This window comes from Salvia splendens, chromosome 19 (genome assembly GCF_004379255.2).
Source record: "Salvia splendens isolate huo1 chromosome 19, SspV2, whole genome shotgun sequence".
Taxonomy (NCBI): domain Eukaryota; kingdom Viridiplantae; phylum Streptophyta; class Magnoliopsida; order Lamiales; family Lamiaceae; genus Salvia; species Salvia splendens.
Genome location: NC_056050.1, coordinates 8761661 through 8785904, shown reverse-complemented (window position 1 = coordinate 8785904; position 24244 = coordinate 8761661). Strand labels below are relative to the sequence as shown.

The window sequence follows — 24244 nt, the reverse complement described above, 5'->3', positions numbered from 1 at the left end:
CATATAATAGAGAATTCTATTTTTAAATTTTAGTATAAATATAACATATATATATATATATATATATATATATATATATATATATATATATATATATATATATATATATATATATATATATATATAGGGTTTTGATCTATGCAAAACTAGATTTAAATACAGAAACGCAGAACAATATCATAATTAGAGCACTTTTAGGTCATAATTAGGTAATTTTTAGGTCATGCTAACAAAGCATGACCTAAAACGATCTTAGCATGACATTAAACTCAAATATTATAATATGACCTAAAATTGTTTAGTTATGACCTTCCGTGTTTTTGGTTAATTATTGACCATTAGATCATCTAATCCTAGGGCCAAGATTTGGTCTGCATTTCTGGATTTAAACACATACTTATTTTGATCATCTCCCTATATATATATATATATATATATTATGTTATATATAATAATCAATCGGTATACCGGCATACCACGGTATACCGAAGTGTCGGTATATATCGGTGATTCGGTGTGACGGTATATACCGGTATACCTGAAGCAGCATATTTGACCGAAGATTCGTGTGTACTTTTATGCTGGGTCGAGCCCTCAGGTCCAGAGAATCTGCTAGATCACAAGGTCTAGGAACTAAGAGGATCCTGGAAGTCTCGGTCGTCGGACACACAAACCCCCCGCGCTTTCAAAAACCCTCAACCAGCTATACTATGGATTAGTATAGGGAAGCAGGGGTCGATCCCACGAAGATGGACGCGTAAGAAAGTATTTAGGAGACTCTAGGAAATTTTGGGTTGAGGTTTAACTACTACTAGACCTAAGAACGAAAATCAGACACTGGACCTAGGAAACTGAAAGCATCATGCTGACGCCGAACATCCTTATAACCACGAGATCTCAAACTAATTTCCTAAACCAAGTAAAGAACTTCCTAATATAGCTAGACAGAAAGCGAGTAAACAGTGGGGACCATTTTCCAGAAACAGAAAGTACGGAAGAAAAGCTGCAACTATCAAACTAAGAATTTAACTAAGAATGATGTGCATCTCATTACCTGAATCAAATGCGAACATGAAGAAAACAGAGCACAAATCCAGATTCAAACAAAATGTAAAAGTTCGGACGTCGGAAACTTGCAATTAGCCGGAAATAAAACAGATCTACATATACTAGACGGAATGAAACGAAAACACGAAAACTAGGCATCAAACTTTAACTACTCTATTTCAGATCCACACGTCGGATGCTCAATCCACTCCTGATCCAAGCATTCCGAACAAAACAACAAACAAAATCAACTCCATAACTTCCGATTCAACAAATCTGCCCCGATCTACACAAGCTTCCAACAATTCTACTCAAACTCAATAAACCAACGCGAGAAACAAACATCCAGTTCAGCAACTACGTCAACTCAAAACAATTTGCATCCATAATCGAAATCAACATCAGTAAAGTAAATACGGAAACAGAAAATGCATAGATAATGAGAATTCAACAGAAAACAGGGCCGAGCTTCGAACATCGAAGCTCGGTGAAATTCACGACGACAAATAAAATGAAAGCAAATAATTGTATCTTCACCCTACACAAGGACGGTGTTACCCAATATCAAACAGCAAATGAAATGACCCGAACCTGTACAAATTCCCGAACAGTCAGTTGGGTCATGAGCAAAGTGCCCAAAAAAAAGTTCTCCCCAAGTGTGTGGAAGTGAGTGAGCTAAGAGAACCAAGAGCAAAGTGCCCAAAAAAAAGTTCTCCTCCATTAGATTGTATGCTCTCTTCCTATAGGTGCGGGTTTGATCTTCTAGAAGCCTTCGCAGAAATCTCAATTATGCCCTTCAGCTTCGTGATCTCCTCCGTCTAGTCATTTTTATCCACAATGCTCACTTATTCCCCAGATTCCTTGGGTCATGCAATTGTCCTCTCTTCTTCCTGGATCTGACGAACTTTCTACACACCTGCTTTGTATCATTGTTTATATGCTTTCTTTTTATTTGTTTATTTATTTTTCAGTCTAGTTTAATAAAATCAAACAAAAAAAACATCTATGTCTTTAAATAGTATATGACGCTTAGTATATGATAGCCAGTTGCAATCTTATTCCTTGTGTTCGATATCCCGGTACTGACCTTTAGCTATAGTAGATCTACCCTGTAAACTTGCAGGTATTTTTAGTGCTAATAAATAGTGCATCAAGTTTTTGGCGGTGTCCGTCATTTAAATACACATTTATCTTTTTCTACTTTTAGTAAGTGGGCTCATACTCCACTAACTCATTTCACTCACATTCTACTGTAAAATTAATGTATAAAAATGGAATGCATATTCTTTTAACATTTTATGCTTTTTCTTTATAAAGTCAAATAATTTTCTTAAAATCTACACCGAGTCAAAATGCGTCTTTAATTGACGGATGGAGGAAAATTTTATTGTGAGTTAAATTCTCTCTATGGATTAGTAGAATGTGGGGTCCACTTGCCAAAACTAGTAAAACTTAAATTGGACTTTAATGTTGATTGGACGAAAATGACAAAATGAGATTACTATTAGGGATAGGAGGTACGCAATTTAAAATTTTTGAAACATTTAAAATATTATAATATTTGATAAATAGTTGGCATGCAATTCTATAAAAACCTACATAGTGAAGCCAACGCAGTAAACAATTGGATATTAATAAAGAATAAAGAATTTAACATAATACTATAATAGTTTTCCAAAAATCTACCAAAATGACATTTTAGCCAGTTTAATGAAAAAATGGGACCTGTATAAAGTGAGTGAGTATATTGATATATTGCATAATTTATAAAAATATATTGTTACTAAAGATCTATCTAAAGCCATTTGCTCTATACGTATTATGTTGTGTGAAGATTATTTACAAGTCTGTCAAAAACCTACAACGAATATTGAGTCTTGAGCCCAAATACTAAAAATATTTTGAATCTTGAGCACACTAAGACTATCTAAATTCTGCAACAAAATGTAAATCTTGAGCCAAATGTCGACAACTCGATGAATCTTGAGTTTAACATTAGAATTTGTATACTTTAAATCACCTGTGATTGACTATCGTAAAAACTCTCATTTTATTTTTCAATAAATAAAATATTTTTTTGACTTAATGTTGTTATGTTTTTACATTTAATTGTTGTTTTGCATATTTAAATTGATAAGAAACAAAACAAGTCGAAGTCTTTGTTTTAGTAAACCGATTGTGGGCATCGTTCACTTTAAGGTAACACGGTTAGCTCTAAACAAAGGAAAACAGTAGTATTTCACAACCTACTTAGGCTTTGACTATCTATCGTGAAAAGGTTGCAATATCAGTCCGTATATTTCCAAGTCTTAACAAAATAAGATGACATTGGTGTGGTATAACACTGAACGGATCTAATAGCAAAACAAGTCTTTATGTTATTTACTGAAAGATGAGGTCTTGATAAACTAATATTTCTTAATCAATATATTTAGCTTTGAGCATACATTATTGATTATGTATTACTTTGATTTATCAAACGGTACGGGTTTTTCGCAACCTAGGAATCCTAATATTTTGGGTTTTAAAATCTAGCGGTGCTAGGATTGCTATTATGTTGAATCGTGCCCAGGTAAGTCTAGTTTGATAAAGTCCTCAAGAGGAGCTTGGAATAAAGTTTTATTATTCGAAACCTAGCTGGTTAGAATTTTACTCCATGAATAATAAATAAACATTTCTTGTTAAGTCTACTCTTGGAGTAAATAAAATATTAGTAATTCATTAAGTTGATAGTAATTTTTAATATAATTTTTTTGTATTATATTTTGGTCAAAATATAATACAAAAAATCAAGTGAATTCGAACAACCGAACATAAACTAATTTTGTTTTATAATTGTGGTTTGTTCTAATGTAGTTTAAAATAAATTAGTAAGTAATTTATTTTAAATCAAGTTGGGTAATTTTGTATTCAATACATGTAAATTTATTAACAATTAAATCTCACTATAATATTTCATTTTATATAAATTTATTGATTTTAAGGTGTTTTGCTGTTCAATGTATTTATTAAATATTACTCCTTCCGTCCCTAAAGAGTACGAACTTTGAGTTCGGTACGAGTTTTAATGCATTATTGGTAAAATAAGATAGAGATAGATAGAGATAATTTTTTAAGTATTGTGTGTGGATAATGAATCCACCTCATTAGAGAGAATGCAGTTTTCAAAATTGAAAGTTCATACTCTTTTGGAACGAACGAAAAAGAAAATAGCATACTCTTCAGGGACGGGGGAGTATTTTGAGTTTGAATTTGATGTAGAAAATATATTTCGAGCTTGAATTTGAAGTACTCCCTCCGTCTCAAAATAAGCGAGTCGTATTCCTTTTTGAGATATCCCTCTATAAGTGAGTCATTTTCTTTTTAGCAAAAAAATCTCTTCTATTACTTTATTCTCTACCTAGTTAATTTTCTCGTCATAGCAATACATGTATAAATGGAGAATATAACATTATATCATCTATACATATATAATAAAGTTGGAAAAGTGGATAGATTTTTATGTAATGATTTAACCTCTTTATTCTTTCTCGCGATGTTCTTATGACAATCAAAATAATTCAATAAGAAAAAAAAACTATCGACAACCCTCTCTAGTTTATTTAAAAGATGAGTCCAAAAACTAAATGTTTCCTAAATAAAACTGAATATTTTCAAGTATATGAGAAAACAACTCTTTCTCTTGGCAGGTGGCGGCGGCGGGTGGTGTCGCAGCGGCCACGGCGGAAAGCGGAGACTATTCTCTGCGTGTTGGCCTCCATTTCTCTAGTCTCATCCATGTAAATCTGCCTCTCTCTGCACTCTACACTGCAAAACCCCAAATCCCCCTTATACATGTAGATGTCTTTATCAAAATCCAAGGGTTTGATGCAGAGATTGCACACTTTGAGGTAGCAATCATAGGATTTGGATTTGGAGATAGATTTGGATTTGGATTTGAGCAGGGAAATAGGTTTGACAACAACGTTGGAATTCGAGATTTCCAATTTTGTAAGAATTCTGAGGCCTTCATCTGCTTTGGCTTTGCTTGAGCTATCGATTGACAACTTATTCTTGCTCCAAATCGAGGAAAACATGATTATTTGAGAGAGAGAGAGAGACAGCGAAAGCTAGATGGAGAGAATATGAGGTTGAGGAATTAAGTTCGATATATAATTAGAGCATCTTCCTGACGGACTTGCTAAAAACACCTCATGTCACGTCATAAGGACATCTCACAACACTGTCACGTTATAAGGACATTCCACTGCACAATGACGGACATCCCCAAGGACATCCCGACGGACATCCACAATAATAAAAATTCACAAATTCACCAAATTAAACAATTTACAGAATTAAAATTTCGACACGAATACGGAGAAAATGCAACCACTTTATTTAAAACAAAAAAACATACATAATTATTAAAAAAATACATAGTTAAAAAAAACAACCTCAAGCTTCGATAAATGCGGCCCCCGTCTCACTTCTTGTCGTCCCCGCCGCCAGTCCCGTCGTGCCAGTGGCTGGTCCCGACATCACTCACTCGCAGGGATGGCATCCCCAAATCACGCCGCATACTTTCGATGACATCCTTCAGCTTCAACTTGTATAAGGGGTCAATCGCTGCATACCACTTTGAATGTGGGAGGAGAATAGCAAAAGTGCTCGTGCGTGCTTCTGGTGTTATGCTAGGTCGAGATGCCAAGTCCTATGAATCTACTAGATCACTTGGTCTAGGAACTCAAGAGAACACGGAATGCTCTGTCGTTGGGCACACTAAACTCCCCTTCAAAGATCCCTTAACCCGAATACTATGGATTAGTATAGAGAAGCAGGGGTCTATCCCACGAAGATGGACACGTAAGAAAGCATTTAGAAACTTTGGACAAGGGCGGTTGCTGCCATGCAAACTGGGTTGAGGTTTAACTACGACTAGACCTAGGCAAGAAATGTAAACACTAGACCTAGGAAACTGTAAACATGCTAAGACCAAACATCATCAAGACTACGGGATATTAAATTCCCTTCCTAGACCGTGTAAACGGCTACTCCGATCAACACCGAATTCAAACGATTCCAATCAACTCAGCTACGACACCGAATTCAAACCTCCGATTCAACCACCAACAAACTCTGATCAACCCGATCCAGTCATTACTCTGCACAGATTCAGTGAGCAATTGCGAAACGCATCCAACACAAGTAAACTAACTCAAACTCCAGAAAATCACAGTAGTGAAATCAGAAATCAACATCAAGACATAACAGAAAATTAAACTTGCATTAAACACAAAAATATTCGGTAAAAACAGAGAGCCGAGCTCCGAACAGCGAAGCTCGGTGAAATCCACAAAATACGAGGAATTAAAATGGAACTTGTTTCTTCGCCCTCGACAAGACGGTGTTACAACTCAACTGAAATGCGAGAAAGCGAAAAGTGAACCCAAAATGCAAACCCCCAGAATTTCCCTCTAAAGAACCCAAGTGTATAAAAGAAAAGTGAGCTACGAGCCACAAACTGTTAATGAGGCCTCCACCCCAGAAGGTTCTTTCCTCCCTCCCTTTTTTCAGAATGCATGCTTCTTTCCTTATATAGGCGCGGACATAATCTTCTAGAAGCCTTCGTAGAAATCTCCATTCTACCCTTCAGCCACGAGATTTCCTCCGTCTTGCAATTTTCCTCCACAATGCTCACTTCTTGGCCAGTTTCCTCGGACATGTGATTGTCCTCTTCTTTTCCTGGACCTGGCGAAATTCTTCTACACACCTGGCTTAAAACGTGTGTTAGACCCAGTAAATCCACGAATTTATCCCCTAGACCTATGCATGAAATTAGCCTTATCACACTTCTCCATGGTGTGTATCAGGGTCTCATCCTGCTGTATGCGGGCGGGTGAGGGGAGCTCGGGATCGATCTGGGAAGGAGCTGCCGATTGGACCTTGGGGGATCCGCTGGCGCTTCCCCTAGCCATCCGCATCGTGGTCTTTTTCCCAACCGTGCGACGGCGGCGGGAAGACGATTGAGGGGTCGGGAACTCTACCTCGGCATCAGGGAGTTCGTGGGAACCGGCACTGCTGCTGTACTCCCCGGAGGCGTTGATATTCGTCCGCTTCGGCCAGCCAGCTTCAACACCCCGAACTAAACTTGGCTGAAGTCTGCACCACAAGATAGACCTCCCAATATTTGAATTCCCCGAAACCCAATTCACTGTCGGGGAACTGCTGGTGAGACAGAAGTTTCACATCATCGGCGGACATGCCGTTGGTTGTCGTGCGGAGGTTGTTCTGGTAGATGCCGGCAAATCGGTTGAGCTGCCTCCTCAGCCGCTCCCATTGTTTCCGAGATTGCTCTCCATCGTGAGGCTTCCCACCTGGCGGTTTTAATTGGAGGTAGCTTTGGCTAATCCGCCACCACATTCTGTCAATATGCTGGTTAGCCCCGACGTAGGGATCCTCGACTACACTGATTCAGGCCTTCGCCAGCGCGACGCACTCCCCTATGCTCCAGATGGTCCTCTTTCTCCCGTCGGCTTCATCCCCCTCCTCCTCGGCCCCCGCCCCACCCACGTTCCCCGGACGCGAGGACGAGGTAGTGCCCTTGCCCTTCCCTCTCCCTTGCTTCCGCGTCCATCCTGCCACCGGTGGCATCTCAGTGGGAGACTCCCTGACCGGAGATAGCCTCAACTCCTCAAAAGAGAAAGTCTCAATGCCGGTGAACTGAGTCTCCAGAGGAGTACTCTGGGGGAATCACTAGACACAAAATCCATGTAGGGGCGATAGACATTGTCCCCATGTGATTGGGGGACCCCCTGCCTGCTCTCCCCCGCAGCAGCAGGCATGCCCTGCATCATCCGGGCATCATCATCCTAGGCATTTGGGGCATCATCCCCGTCATCGCGGCACTCATCCCGGGCATTTGGGGTATCATCCCACACCAAGGGGGTATATATTGTAGTACCCGGGCATCATCCCTACCATTTGGGGTTGGGGCATCATCGGCGCCATTCCGGGCATCATCCCGGACATCGGTGCACTTCCGTCGGCATTTCCCCCAACTCTAACGGGAAAAGTCGGCGTTTGTGACTCACTCATGGCGGGGGAATCACTATCGTAGTGCTCTATTTACCTTCAAAAGAAATGAAAGTAGAGAGAGAAACTCGTTAAACAAGTGGTGCGATTGAAATGAAGTTCAATGAGCCGTATATATAGAGTTTTTTTTAAATTAAAAATCGGGACGTCCGTCGTGGCACCGCAATGGCGGACGTCCCCGGAATGTCGCAGAACTCTGGTGTCCGCAAAGCACGTCCGTGTCCGTCTCCCTGCTGCCTAATGGCGGACGTCCCGCACGGACTTCCGACACTTCGATCTGGGAAGGAGCTGCCGATTGGACCTTGGGGGATCCGCTGGCGCTTCCCCTAGCCATCCGCATCGTGGTCTTTTTCCCAACCGTGCGACGGCGGCGGGAAGACGATTGAGGGGTCGGGAACTCTACCTCGGCATCAGGGAGTTCGTGGGAACCGTCACTGCTGCTCTACTCCCCGGAGGCGTTGATATTCGTCCGCTTCGGCCAGCCAGCTTCAACACCCCGAACTAAACTTGGCGGAAGTCTGCACCACAAGATAGACCTCCCAATATTTGAATTCCCCGAAACCCAATTCACTGTCGGGGAACTGCTGGTGAGACAGAAGTTTCACATCATCGGCGGACATGCCGTTGGTTGTCGTGCGGAGGTTGTTCTGGTAGATGCCGGCAAATCGGTTGAGCTGCCTCCTCAGCCGCTCCCATTGTTTCCGAGATTGCTCTCCATCGTGAGGCTTCCCACCTGGCGGTTTTAATTGGAGGTAGCTTTGGCTAATCCGCCACCACATTCTGTCAATATGCTGGTTAGCCCCGACGTAGGGATCCTCGACTACACTGATTCAGGCCTTCGCCAGCGCGACGCACTCCCCTATGCTCCAGATGGTCCTCTTTCTCCCGTCGGCTTCATCCCCCTCCTCCTCGGCCCCCGCCCCACCCACGTTCCCCGCACGCGAGGACGAGGTAGTGCCCTTGCCCTTCCCTCTCCCTTGCTTCCGCGTCCATCCTGCCACCGGTGGCATCTCAGTGGGAGACTCCCTGACCGGAGATAGCCTCAACTCCTCAAAAGAGAAAGTCTCAATGCCGGTGAACTGAGTCTCCAGAGGAGTACTCTGGGGGAATCACTAGACACAAAATCCATGTAGGGGCGATAGACATTGTCCCCATGTGATTGGGGGACCCCCTGCCTGCTCTCCCCCGCAGCAGCAGGCATGCCCTGCATCATCCGGGCATCATCATCCTAGGCATTTGGGGCATCATCCCCGTCATCGCGGCACTCATCCCGGGCATTTGGGGTATCATCCCACACCAAGGGGGTATATATTGTAGTACCCGGGCATCATCCCTGCCATTTGGGGTTGGGGCATCATCGGCGCCATTCCGGGCATCATCCCGGACATCGGTGCACTTCCGTCGGCATTTCCCCCAACTCTAACGGGAAAAGTCGGCGTTTGTGACTCACTCATGGCGGGGGAATCACTATCGTAGTGCTCTATTTACCTTCAAAAGAAATGAAAGTAGAGAGAGAAACTCGTTAAACAAGTGGTGCGATTGAAATGAAGTTCAATGAGCCGTATATATAGAGTTTTTTTTAAATTAAAAATCGGGACGTCCGTCGTGGCACCGCAATGGCGGACGTCCCCGGAATGTCGCAGAACTCTGGTGTCCGCAAAGCACGTCCGTGTCCGTCTCCCTGCTGCCTAATGGCGGACGTCCCGCACGGACTTCCGACACTTCGATCTGGGAAGGAGCTGCCGATTGGACCTTGGGGGATCCGCTGGCGCTTCCCCTAGCCATCCGCATCGTGGTCTTTTTCCCAACCGTGCGACGGCAGCGGGAAGACGATTGAGGGGTCGGGAACTCTACCTCGGCATCAGGGAGTTCGTGGGAACCGGCACTGCTGCTGTACTCCCCGGAGGCGTTGATATTCGTCCGCTTCGGCCAGCCAGCTTCAACACCCCGAACTAAACTTGGCGGAAGTCTGCACCACAAGATAGACCTCCCAATATTTGAATTCCCCGAAACCCAATTCACTGTCGGGGAACTGCTGGTGAGACAGAAGTTTCACATCATCGGCGGACATGCCGTTGGTTGTCGTGCGGAGGTTGTTCTGGTAGATGCCGGCAAATCGGTTGAGCTGCCTCCTCAGCCACTCCCATTGTTTCCGAGATTGCTCTCCATCGTGAGGCTTCCCACCTGGCGGTTTTAATTGGAGGTAGCTTTGGCTAATCCGCCACCACATTTTGTCAATATGCTGGTTAGCCCCGACGTAGGGATCCTCGACTACACTGATTCAGGCCTTCGCCAGCGCGACGCACTCCCCTATGCTCCAGATGGTCCTCTTTCTCCCGTCGGCTTCATCCCCCTCCTCCTCGGCCCCCGCCCCACCCACGTTCCCCGCACGCGAGGACGAGGTAGTGCCCTTGCCCTTCCCTCTCCCTTGCTTCCGCGTCCATCCTGCCACCGGTGGCATCTCAGTGGGAGACTCCCTGACCGGAGATAGCCTCAACTCCTCAAAAGAGAAAGTCTCAATGCCGGTGAACTGAGTCTCCAGAGGAGTACTCTGGGGGAATCACTAGACACAAAATCCATGTAGGGGCGATAGACATTGTCCCCATGTGATTGGGGGACCCCCTGCCTGCTCTCCCCCGCAGCAGCAGGCATGCCCTGCATCATCCGGGCATCATCATCCTAGGCATTTGGGGCATCATCCCCGTCATCGCGGCACTCATCCCGGGCATTTGGGGTATCATCCCACACCAAGGGGGTATATATTGTAGTACCCGGGCATCATCCCTGCCATTTGGGGTTGGGGCATCATCGGCGCCATTCCGGGCATCATCCCGGACATCGGTGCACTTCCGTCGGCATTTCCCCCAACTCTAACGGGAAAAGTCGGCGTTTGTGACTCACTCATGGCGGGGGAATCACTATCGTAGTGCTCTATTTACCTTCAAAAGAAATGAAAGTAGAGAGAGAAACTCGTTAAACAAGTGGTGCGATTGAAATGAAGTTCAATGAGCCGTATATATAGAGTTTTTTTTAAATTAAAAATCGGGACGTCCGTCGTGGCACCGCAATGGCGGACGTCCCCGGAATGTCGCAGAACTCTGGTGTCCGCAAAGCACGTCCGTGTCCGTCTCCCTGCTGCCTAATGGCGGACGTCCCGCACGGACTTCCGACACTTCGATCTGGGAAGGAGCTGCCGATTGGACCTTGGGGGATCCGCTGGCGCTTCCCCTAGCCATCCGCATCGTGGTCTTTTTCCCAACCGTGCGACGGCAGCGGGAAGACGATTGAGGGGTCGGGAACTCTACCTCGGCATCAGGGAGTTCGTGGGAACCGGCACTGCTGCTGTACTCCCCGGAGGCGTTGATATTCGTCCGCTTCGGCCAGCCAGCTTCAACACCCCGAACTAAACTTGGCGGAAGTCTGCACCACAAGATAGACCTTCCAATATTTGAATTCCCCGAAACCCAATTCACTGTCGGGGAACTGCTGGTGAGACAGAAGTTTCACATCATCGGCGGACATGCCGTTGGTTGTCGTGCGGAGGTTGTTCTGGTAGATGCCGGTAAATCGGTTGAGCTGCCTCCTCAGCCGCTCCCATTGTTTCCGAGATTGCTCTCCATCGTGAGGCTTCCCACCTGGCGGTTTTAATTGGAGGTAGCTTTGGCTAATCCGCCACCACATTTTGTCAATATGCTGGTTAGCCCCGACGTAGGGATCCTCGACTACACTGATTCAGGCCTTCGCCAGCGCGACGCACTCCCCTATGCTCCAGATGGTCCTCTTTCTCCCGTCGGCTTCATCCCCCTCCTCCTCGGCCCCCGCCCCACCCACGTTCCCCGCACGCGAGGACGAGGTAGTGCCCTTGCCCTTCCCTCTCCCTTGCTTCCGCGTCCATCCTGCCACCGGTGGCATCTCAGTGGGAGACTCCCTGACCGGAGATAGCCTCAACTCCTCAAAAGAGAAAGTCTCAATGCCGGTGAACTGAGTCTCCAGAGGAGTACTCTGGGGGAATCACTAGACACAAAATCCATGTAGGGGCGATAGACATTGTCCCCATGTGATTGGGGGACCCCCTGCCTGCTCTCCCCCGCAGCAGCAGGCATGCCCTGCATCATCCGTGCATCATCATCCTAGGCATTTGGGGCATCATCCCCGTCATCGCGGCACTCATCCCGGGCATTTGGGGTATCATCCCACACCAAGGGGGTATATATTGTAGTACCCGGGCATCATCCCTGCCATTTGGGGTTGGGGCATCATCGGCGCCATTCCGGGCATCATCCCGGACATCGGTGCACTTCCGTCGGCATTTCCCCCAACTCTAACGGGAAAAGTCGGCGTTTGTGACTCACTCATGGCGGGGGAATCACTATCGTAGTGCTCTATTTACCTTCAAAAGAAATGAAAGTAGAGAGAGAAACTCGTTAAACAAGTGGTGCGATTGAAATGAAGTTCAATGAGCCGTATATATAGAGTTTTTTTTAAATTAAAAATCGGGACGTCCGTCGTGGCACCGCAATGGCGGACGTCCCCGGAATGTCGCAGAACTTTGGTGTCCGCAAAGCACGTCCGTGTCCGTCTCCCTGCTGCCTAATGGCGGACGTCCCGCACGGACTTCCGACACTTCGGTCGGACGTCCACCGGGTTGGCCGCAGTTGCGGATGCTTTTAGTGAGGAATAGAATAGAATACACACGTTTGAATCAAAGGTGGAGCACGTGGTTTATGTGTATCATATAAAATACATAAGCACTTTTTCTTGTCCCACACCCGCAGACTTATTTCCTATACCTTTTCTTGTCCCACAGTTTTTTCCAAAATTTGGAGGACTATTTATAAAATTGATCGCAAAAGCTTTTTCCATGAAATCAGGTTCACAATTCTTTCGACCAAATTTAATGCTCCTAGGAATAGAAAGTAAGGCCAAAGTATATGATTTTGGGGACTAATAGGTATTATAGGTTTGTTTAGAATTTATTAATATTTCTCACACAAGAGTTCTTTAAACGATATCAATTTCATAGTATCTAATATTCTTGTTACGTGAAATATGTGAAATCAAATATTTTGTGTGGTACACTCTTTAAGATTTCTAATCCAAGTGATCGTATTCATTCATCTAATTAATAGTGCAAATATTTTAAAGAGAAGATTTAGTAAAATTAATTAGTCTCTGAAATCATAAAATTTGGTTTAATTTGATATATATTTCATTTAGAATTTTATCCGAAAAGTCATGAACTTATCAATTGTAATGAAATTCCCATAAATTGTGAAAAAGAACTGATTTTGTGGAAAATGCACTTCAAAGCTTAAAGATTTATGATTTTTGCTCCCAACTTTAAAGTTTGTGAAAATACCAAACTTCGCTCAAAGTTTATGATTTTATGGACAAATATCCTTTTTATATCTCACTAGTATTTCACTATTAAATTTATTATTTTAATATTATTATAAAAATTAAGTTATTAACTTAGAACCCCATTAATCAAATTTTCTTTTATGAAAAGAAAAGCTCAAACCAGATCATTGGTCATCTAGGAGTCTGTCAACTGAACAATCACAATCGCATCACGAAATACAAAAGCGAAGCAGCCTCTACAACTAATCTAAGCAGATTCAAAACGCAAAAATCACATAAGACTAGCTACACTACCACGTCAAGCTACGCCCACAAACCCAAGTACTTTCTCTCAACAAACAAAAATAAGCAAGTAAAAAGGTACCAACAAATCATACCACATTCAACAATCTCTACTTCTACTAGTCACTTCTAATCTCTTCCAGACTATCAATCATATGCGTCAATGACAATGAAGACACCAACCTTTAATCCATGTATCAATTTTCCACATGGTAATTATTTCTTCTCAAAATAGACCAAGAGATAATTAAAAATATGAATTTCCAAATTCGTCCTTTGATGTAAATTAATTAATAATCTATAACAAATGTAAATAAATGGTAAAGAGCGCGTAACTTCAGTATATTGAACTCTAATTAATTATTGTTAGGTTATACTAATGCACAAGTAAGTGTCATCTAATACACAAGTAAGAATATGACACACACTCAAATCGATTAGAGAATCACAAGTGAATCACCATTAATATTTGTTTCGTATTCCAAATCGAATAAAATCCTATTCTCTATAAAAATAAATAGATTTACAAATCCTATTTTCTATTATAAAATTAGAGTTCACAAAAGAGAAGGACCCAACAAATATTATAATGCAATTAGCCCTACACTTTATTCCCGATCAATTATTTCAAGAGAGAGTGGAATTGGTTAGGTGCGTTAAAAGTTTACCTTCACAACCTAAAGCCATGTGATTCTTGTTCATTGATGAAACGTGGAAGTCGTGGATATAACTTTATTATCAGGTAGTCACTCCTTTAGTTCCCAAGTTAATTCAACTATTTTATTCTATTATTGTTAGTAGTCTCCTGTTTTCAAATTATTTGAAATCATTTTAATAGTTCAGTTTGTTAAAGAAAATAATTATATGAGATAGTCTAGGATTTAATTATGAGATTATTTTATTTTAAAATGTGGATATAAATAATTATTACATGATTATACATCTTACATTGAGTTGGGAAATTCAATCTCATGAACATAAGTACATATTTAGTCCAGGGATATAATCTTGTAAATCGAACCCCCCATTAATCTAGTATACCACATTTTATTTCTAATTATTTTTATTATTCTTTGTTTTATTTTTTCTTCAGTTATGTATTATTTTATTTTTATTTTTATTTTATTATTTCTCTATTTAATTTATTAAATGTCATGCAAAACAAAGGTCTCAATTAATTTAAAAATGATGGAGTCTAGAACTTTTAATTCATTACTTCACTGCTTCATTTCAAACTAACTAGGGTGGTATACCACCCGTGCTATACACAGGCCAAACGATTTTCAAAAAATAAGAAAATATATTTAAAACAAATTAAATCAAAATAAAGAATATATAGAAAAAATGTAAATATTTATTAAAAATCAAGAATAGAAACTATTTAAATGTTGTATTCATAAGATTATAAAGATTTAAGAAACATACTTCTACTTCTACATCTATCAATCCACTGTAACGAAATGACATGAGGGAAAGAAATAGAAATATAATATGATATACAAACAAAAGATTGAGAAATACTAAATACCAATGTAAATAAATAAAATTATTTGAAAAAATAAATAGTTTATTATAAATTCGATCAACAAAACATAGAATTCAAACATGTTCTCAACAAAATCGTTACAAACATCTCTCTGACACCAATAATTCATACATTTTGAAAGACTTCTTTGTAAACAGCATTAAGAGTAGAATAACTTCTACTATCATTCTCATCCCCACAAACTAAAATCTTCAAACCTTCATGGCTTGTGACTCTAGATATAGCAACATAAAGTTGTCCAAGACGGAAGACCGGTTTTTTCAAAAATAATCCAACATGGGACATAGATTGGTCTTGACTTTTGTTAATGGTCATTGCATATGACACATCCAATGGAAATTGGCGTTGTTGGAATCTGAATGGTAGCCTTGGATCAGACGGTATCAAAGACATTCGCGGAATCAAAACCTTATGATCAATATTATGCCCCCCAAGACACGGGAGTTCCAACTTTCAACATCAATTCATGATTAGGTGTACCTGAACACTTCAAATTATTCAAAAATTCAACTGAATGTATCTCAACAGAACCATTCAATGTGGAATCTGAATTTAAAATGCTATCAAAGCTCAAATATACTTGACCCTGAGACTGATCCATCGAAATCATGAACTGGTTAACCACATCGACAACATCAAGCTTGGTAGCAAGTATAGTACGATTATGCAAACAATTGCTCAACTCTTTACGATTCATATAAGAAGGATAAATCTTCTCAACAATGGTTTTAAGAGGATCTCCAGCATTAGACAGTACAATGTCAGAGGGAAGAACAATAACGACTTCACCATCATTCGGACCACCAACAACTCCATCACCTATAGAAGCAACCCAAGCAGAAAATTCCTTCAACTTAGAAGCTTCAACAGAAGATTCGACACTCAAAAGTTTCATGTTTCTGGTCAACCTCAATATTGTACAACTACTCCAAAGATATGAAGAGGTATGGTGGCATTCACAACATTCTGTCGACTCCCTTCAGGAACAATAGGTAAAATTTGTCTAAAGTCACCACCAAAACTATAGTTTTTCCACCAAACGGTTTGTCCATACTGGACTCACTACACACACGAAGAATATCTCTAAAAGTCCTATCCACGGCTTCTATGCAATGTTTATGAACCATCGGAGCTTCATCCCATATGATAAGCTCGGCAAGATCTGTCCCTTGTTTTGTATTGCACATAGAATCTTCATTAACATTGATAGGAATCTTAAAGCGTGAGTGAGCGGTTCTATCTCCAGGTAACAATAAAGAGTGTATGCAACTGGATGCCACATTTAACACAATACCTTCCTTCGAACGTATCCCTGCTGACAACGACCTCCATATGAATGTTTTACCAGTACCTCCATAAGCATAAATAAAAAAACATTCTTCCTTCAGTTGAATTCACAGACGACATTATCGTATCATGAACATGAAGTTGCTCATTCGTGAACTTCGAAAGAAATTCCAAGTGTTCTCTTCCTAAAGCTTCACGATTATAATTGAACTCATCGGTAATCAATGTATTATGAAATATTTCAAAATACTGAGATTCTAGATACGGCATACCATGGTAATCATGCACACTTTTGCCAACATTCATTAACAATTTCTCAATATCCGCCAACACAAAATTCTTAATTTCATCATCATTTAGCACCAAACCTGGAGTAATAAATATATGTATTTAATTAGGCCGACATAAAAATTATTTAATAAATACAACAAAATGATTTCAATTCAACGTTACCTGGTTGATTCCTCGATTTTCTTTGGTTATAAACAACATCATCGGATAAATATTTCCAACACTTTTACCAAACCACATCCGGTCGAGAAACAAATTCCGATGACAACAAACTTACAGATAGAAATTTTATTGAATGGGCAGATAACCATAAAGAAGCCTCAACAATTCCATGAATATACTCCTTATCATCGTCCAATAATCCCAAAGCGAACCATGCATCTCGAAATGTATCATACTGAACACCATTAACAAATCTAAGATCTTCAAAGCATGTAGCTCCCTTAACGACATTCAACAAACATCTCAAGTTACCCTAATAAACATCCACGGTAACCATCACAATTCATGTGAATCAAGATCTAACAACAACATCATCAAAGATTCAAAATTCAAAATTATACAAGTCAGATGAAATTAAAATGTAATTAAGAAATGAAATTACATACCTCATACACTAATTATTAAGTATTAACTAAAATATAATTAAGAAATTAAATTACATTTAATTATAATAAAAATATAATTTATTAATTTTAAAAACAAATCGGATAATTCGGGTATACCGATCGGGTATCGGGTTACCGATACCCAGGTTACACTAAACCCGATACCCGATAATCCAAAATTTTAACTACCCAATCTCGATCCGATACCCGAAAAATCTGGTTCGGATATCTAATTATCCGACTTTTTCAGATTTGGATATCGGGCATTGGATACCCGATTTTCATTTTGATAGGCCTGGCCATTTTTTCTCTCTCCACTCCACCTTCATATTTCTTTTTCAAGAAATGTTTTTCATCAATCAAAAATTTACTGGACTAAGAGCATCCACAGCGGTGACACCACGCCGTCCGTCCGTCCTTGCCAGCGGCGCACCGCTGCTCGCCTCTGCGCTCTTGCCGCTGGCGCGGCGCTGCTCGATGCATCGAGCACGTCCGTGCCAGCGAGCAGCACACGTGTCAACACCTGATTGGCCAACGACAGTGCCGTTGGAATTTCCTTTTTTTAAAAAAGATCGGATTTTAATTAAAAAATCCGATTAAAAATAAAAAAATATTTTCCCACTTCCCCAAAAATTATATCCTTTTTCTCCTCACTTTTAATTTATTTTTCAATTTTTTTCCCCAAAAATTCACATTTTCATCTATAAATACCACCACTTCCACACAAAAAATTTCACACCACACTACACAATTCTCATCTAAATTCTCTCATTTCCATTCTTACAATTCTCAATCTTTCTTTCACTTTTACAACAAAAAAATATCCGGCTCCGGCGATCACCCCTCCGAGTCCCGCGGTTGGAACCACAAATGGTTCGGCTCGCAACCATTTCCTAGTCCGGAAATGGAATTTTCGGCCCCTCCTCAAACCCAATGTTCGCAAGCTCTGGGTGGCTATCGGCCTTACCCGGTGGACGACCAAGATGCTCCCGATTGGCAATACGGGTGGGCACCCGAACCACCCGTACCTAGAGCGGGAGGGAGCAGCAACTCTCAAACTCCTCATCTTCCTACTCGTGGTGTCCGCACCCCGTACAGTCCGAGGAGATGGATCAATTATTCAAAGCGTTTTTGTCTATCTCCGAAGATCCGGAGATTGGCACTAACCAATCGAGCACAACTAGAGTATGGTGCGCAATGCTATATACAGAGCCAACGAAGAAATCCAAAAGTTCCAGGGGTATTACCTCCAGGAAGAGCGGTCGGCGGGGAGCAGCAGAAGCGAGGTCGACATCATGAGTGCCGCGTTGGCGACCTACCACTTCCAACATTACAAACCGTTCAAGTACCTCAATGATTGGCAGGAGGTGCGTGTGCATCCTAAGTATAGGAGAGACGTATCATCCTCCTCTAGCTCCTCCAGCAAACGGTCGAGGTCGGTAACCCTATCCGACGCCGGCTCCGATGAGGTGTCCACCCGGCTCGCCGGAGCTAACTTGGGTAGCCCCGACGCCGGCCCGAGTAGTTCCCAACGCCGGCCGCAAGGAAGGAACAAGTCGACGACCAACCGCCGTCGCGCCGCGACTCCATCCGCCCCCGATCCCGCTCCCGCTCCCTTTGTGCCACCTCAACCCTCCACCAACTCGTTGTTGGGGGTTTTGGCCCAACTCAATTTGGCTGATAGGTCAACTATGACCCCTGAGCAACTTCGATCGCATGTGGCAATGATACGGGGTCTCCAAAGAACATTGGGGTAGAGCCGGATGAATAGTCTTCCACGGGGGTATTTTTAGCCTTTAATTATGTAATTTTTATTTTTTAGGAGTTTAATTATGTAATTTTTATTTTTTAGAAGTTTAATTATGTAATTTTTAATTTTTAAAATTTTAATTATGTAATTTTTAATTTTTAGAATTTTAATTATGTAATTTTTTTTTATAATTTGTAATAGTATTTCGGGTAATTTTAATTCATTTTAATATTGTGGAAATATTTTTATTTAAATTGAATAATAGAATGGTGGGACCCTTTAGCTTATTATTGAGGAAGAGCACGGATGTGGGTGTTGTGCTCTTGCCTACGGAGAAGGAGTAAAAGTGGGTCCGGGCCCACATCCGTGCTAGTTGGCAAGAGCCCGGATGGGGATGCTCTAACATTCAAATTGAATACTTCGAAAATGGCGCCGGAGCCCGAGGATCAGATGAACGACGAGAAGAATCCTAAGCCTCTCGATGAAGACGACATTGCTCTCCTCAAGACTTATGTACTCTTTCTAATTACTATGTTTTCCAAGCTGTTATTGTAGCTGAGGTTTCATTTCTTTTAGTTTATCTATCGCCTCCCTTTGTTTTTATTGATTCTGAATTGAGATCTCCGCTTTCAAAATTGACTAGGAGCTGCTTGTTTTTATGCTTTTGGGAACTGGAGTGAATGTAGATTGTGCATTTTCCTCTTACGATAATGTGTATGGTTGACTTATTAGATCTGAATAAAAAATTTTGGTCGAAATTTCAGAATTAACATTCTATCTTGTACTGTACTGTATTTGAAAATTCAACTGGTATAAACAGCTTTGATCAATGATTGAAAATTGAAATGCTGTCAAGTTTTTTGCTCACACTTAATTCTCGGGGCATGATATGGCCAGGGCCTGGGACCTTATTCTACAAGTATAAAGAAAGCTGAGAAGGAAATTAAGGAAATGGCAAAGAAGATTAATGACCTATGTGGTTTGTTTCCCATCCCAGCCCTTAGAGCATCTCCAATGGCGGCGTCGGCACCGGCACGCCGATTTTTCGCGGACGCCGGTGCTGACGCCGAACCATTGCGAGCGGCGTCGTCAAAATCGGCGTGCCCATGCCGATTCTTGGGCTGACGCCAATCCTCACGGTGCCATTGTAGGCCCCGGATCGGCGTCAGATTTTTAATTTATTTTTTTTTTAATTTTCCGAAACACTATATATACGCGCTTTGGACGTCATTTTCATTCGCACCGCTTGTTTTAACGAGTACTCTCTCTATCTTAATTTCTGTACAGACTCCCCCGGCTTCCGTGGTAGGTGGTTGGCCTCCGATGACCGGGTACTACAACATGTACCCGTTGCAGCAGATGATGCCACCGATGGCCGCCGGGTGAAGTGTGCCGGCTTGGCAGGGGGTACCGCCGATGCAACCCCCTATGCAGATGATGCCGGGGTGGGCACCTGGGATGCAGCCACCGGCGCAGCAGATGATGCAACCGCCGCAGGGGACGCCTGGTTTGGAAAACGTCTATCGGCCGTCTTTTGATTTTTTCACCGGTTCTTCGCACACATCGACCCCAACGGATGCACAGTACACACAGTATGAGACCTTCTCCTTAGAGGAGTTGGGTTTTGATATTAACGAGGTTCCGGAAACTCCCATTCAAAGCCGGGGAGTAGGGCGGGGTCGGAGCGCCCCTAAGAAGAAGGGCAAGGCCAAGAAGGTCGGCGAGTCGTCGCAGCCGGATGAGGATAGTCGGGTCCGGAGGAAGTGGACGGACGCGGAGAACGTTGCGCTGGCCAAGGCGTGGGTGAGTGTATGCGATGATCCTCTCGTTTCGAACAAACAGAGGATCGTCAACTTGTGGGCCAAGGAGACCGCACACCGGGGAGGAGTGCAGGAAGTGCTGGGACCGCATCAGGTCTGACGTCTCTCGATTTTTGGGTTTGTACGTCAACGCCCTCCGCATGCAGACCAGTGGCCAAACAGAGGAAGACTGCAGGAGGATTGCAGAGAGAGCCTACCCCGATACGCAGGGGAAGTACTTTGAGTTCACCTACTGGAACTGCTACCTTGTGCTCAACGAGTCGGAGAAATTCCGGGCAGGTGTCGACGCTGGCTGGCCGAAGAAGCAGAAACTGAACTATACCGGTGAGTATAGCGGCAGCAGCGGTGGTTCCCACGACCTCCCCGAGACGGCCCAGGAGATCCCGACCCCTCGTTCGTTCGGTCGCCGACCTCGCCCGGTTGGCCAAAGGCTGGCGCAACGGGATGCAAGGGGCGCACCCCGAGGTCCCAGGAGGTCCAGTCGGCATCCCCCTCGGCAGGTCCACCGAGGAGCTCAAATTCTTCGGGCGTCAACAAACGCGGGCTCAAATGGTGAAGACGTTAGCCGACTTCCGGACGGCGGTGGACCTCGAGGAGAAGGCTTATCTTCGCGTATTGCTCAGGAGCATGCGTGAAGAATTGGAGGGGTTTCAGAAGGATACCGGCGGGAGTAGCCGCGGCGTTGGTGACGACGGAGGCGGCGGCGGCGGCGTCGCCAAGGACGGCGGCGAGGAGTGATTTTTTATGTAATTTTTTTATTGTACTTTTTAATTTTTGTACTTTTTTTAAATTAATGTACTTTTTTAAATTTTAATAGTATTATTCAATTTTCTCGTATTTGTCTCGTAAATTAATATCCGTATGTTGCTACGATTGTAAATTAAATTATATAATTGTTATTAGTGATGTGGATAGGCTATGGGAAGGCTATGTGAGGGCTATTGGATGTCCAGTTGCATGTCCACATGATGTGGTAGGAGGATTTTAGTGCTGATGATGTGGCAGTGGGAAGGCTATGCGAGGACTATTGGATGTCCTCCACCATTGGAGATGCTCTTACCTTTTATTGCTTAGATATATATGCCTGAAAATGAGTGAAAGGTTATGCTATTGATTTTTGACATACATGCGTCGTGTGTAGCCTATCTAGCAATTAGTTGAATATAGGCTACCGTATGTAAATTGGTGTGCTGCTTTGTGCCTTTGTTCCTTGAAAGTTATGGCTTTCATTTAATTCCTATGTTAGGTATCAAGGAATCTGACACTGCTCCCAGCCAATGGGATCTCGTGTCTGATAAGCAAATGATGCAGGAGGAACAACCTCTACAGGTAGATTTTTTTCTTCTGTGATTGCTCAAGTTATTTCATTCCTCCTGTCTTGACTATATATACGTAGGCTATAATTGTTTGTAATGATTAGGTTGCTCGGTGTACAAAGACAATAAATCCAAACACTGAAGATGCAAAGTATGTTATCAATGTTAAGCAAATTGCGAAGGTATGCTTGTTTCCTGTTTGGTAGAACATATAAATTTTTAAATAGCAAGAGTGAAGGAAAGGAGGAAGGATTGAGGAGAGATAATATCTCTCCCATCAACTTGGCTCTGTTGTCTTTAGACACTGTGGTCAGGATGTTGAGGATTAGTTTTGTTCTTGCTAATCTCTTGCTATTTACTTGGGCAGTTTGTTGTTGGATTAGGTGATAAAGTGTCACCTACTGACATTGAAGAAGGCATGAGAGTAGGGTAAGTTTTTCCGTTCTTGGTTTATTTTTTGGAATGAGGATGAAGGAGTATTTATGTTTGTTGCAGGGGCTTAAGGATTTTTTGTGTTATTGTGCTCTCTCATAAACTGAATGCTGTGTTTGGTTAACCTCTGAAATATTTCGTTGTGTTGTTACGAAAACTGTTGAATTATGCACGTGTTTGAAACTGTAAAGGGCTGTTCATCTGCTGAGGAACTTGCAAATATTTGTTTCAGTTATAATTCTTTGAGCCTATTTTAGCTGACTGTAGTTGCCTTTATGAATTATTTTCTCTTTGATTTTTTTATGTGTAGGAGAGAGACACTTTCTAGATAAGCAGCTTAGGAGATTGAAATAGGTGTCTGCAGCTATCTTATTTTGGAAAACTATATAATGTGAACTTTGACTCTTATCTATTTTAACTGCAGCGTTGATCGGAATAAGTACCAAATTCAGATTCCCTTGCCTCCAAAAATTGATACTATGATGAGAGTTGAGGAAAAGCCAGATGTAACCTACAATGATGTTGGTGGATGTAAGGAGCAGATTGAGAAGATGCGAGAGGTGAGTCTGAGTCAGATATTAGTATACAAGCTGCTGTCAGTTCCAGTATTCCTTTAGTTTCCTTATTGTTGGACCAAATATTTATTTCTAATTAATTGTAAGAGTGGCTCTATAATGAGACTTCTAATTTTGTTAGGTTGTTGAGCTTCCCATGCTTCATCCTGAAAAATTTGTGAAGTTAGGTATCGATGTGTACTCTGCTATGGTCCTCCTGGGACTGGTAAAACTCTATTAGCCAGAGCTGTGTCAAACAGAACTGATGCATGCTTTATTCGAGTAATTGGAAGTGAGCTTGTTCAGAAGTACGTTGGTGGTTCGCGAACTGTTTCAGGTCTGATTTTCATAACATCCTGCTCATTGTGCATATCCCTCCAGTCCAGTATTGCTCCATTAATAATTTCTTATTCCCCAATGCAGATGGCTCGCTCGAAAAAGGCATGCATTGTATTTTTTGATGAAGTGGATGCCATTGGAGGTGCACGGTTTGATGACGGGGTTGGTGGAGACAATGAGGTCCAGCGCACAATGCTTGAAATTGTGAATCAGCTCGATCCGAGCTGACATAAGAAGTGTGTGCACTGAGGCGGGAATGTTCTCGATCGATCCGAGCAAGGAGGAAAACAGTGACAGAAAAAGATTTCCTAGACGCTGTGAATAAAGTGATCAAAGGGTATCAGAAATTCAGCGCAACTCCTAAGTATATGGTTTATAATTGATGACTGCTGCTCTTGTATTCATTTGATTTCATTTCAATGTTACGTTATTAAGTATTAACCACTATTTGTCTGCAATATTTGATGAAATTCTATAAGGGGCCGAATCTTTTGAAGTTGTAGATGAGGAATGTGGTTTGAATCTCCAAGCTTGTTT

The 24244-nt window shown here is 42.2% G+C and overlaps 2 protein-coding genes and 1 pseudogene across 2 annotated transcripts; 2 read left to right on the top strand and 1 right to left on the bottom strand.

Moving 5' to 3' along the window:
* Positions 1 to 15731: 15731 nt before the first annotated feature.
* On the bottom strand, positions 15732 to 16205 carry LOC121778983. The gene has a single exon (XM_042176348.1). It carries the CDS (start codon positions 16203 to 16205, stop codon positions 15732 to 15734), a length of 474 nt encoding a protein of 157 aa, XP_042032282.1.
* Positions 16206 to 19672: 3467 nt separating this feature from the next.
* Positions 19673 to 20815, top strand: LOC121778982. Its single transcript, XM_042176347.1, has 3 exons — positions 19673 to 19759; positions 20144 to 20225; positions 20534 to 20815. The coding sequence occupies exons 1-3, from the start codon at positions 19673 to 19675 to the stop codon at positions 20782 to 20784; spliced, it is 420 nt and encodes a 139-aa protein (XP_042032281.1). The 3' UTR covers positions 20785 to 20815.
* A 1408-nt stretch (positions 20816 to 22223) lies between these two features.
* LOC121778130 lies at positions 22224 to 24153 on the top strand (annotated as a pseudogene).
* The last annotated feature ends 91 nt before the right edge of the window (positions 24154 to 24244 follow it).

What these genes read in the sequence shown, in the direction of transcription:
- LOC121778983 (XM_042176348.1), bottom strand. Translation starts at nt 16,205, where the DNA reads ATGAAACTTTTGAGTGTCGAATCTTCTGTTGAAGCTTCTAAGTTGAAG.
- LOC121778982 (XM_042176347.1), top strand. Translation starts at nt 19,673, where the DNA reads ATGGCGCCGGAGCCCGAGGATCAGATGAACGACGAGAAGAATCCTAAG. An exon ending in TTGCTCTCCTCAAGACTTAT is followed by an intron (nt 19,760 to 20,143) that starts GTACTCTTTCTA and finishes TGATATGGCCAG; the next exon opens with GGCCTGGGACCTTATTCTAC. An exon ending in GAAGATTAATGACCTATGTG is followed by an intron (nt 20,226 to 20,533) that starts GTTTGTTTCCCA and finishes ATTTCTGTACAG; the next exon opens with ACTCCCCCGGCTTCCGTGGT.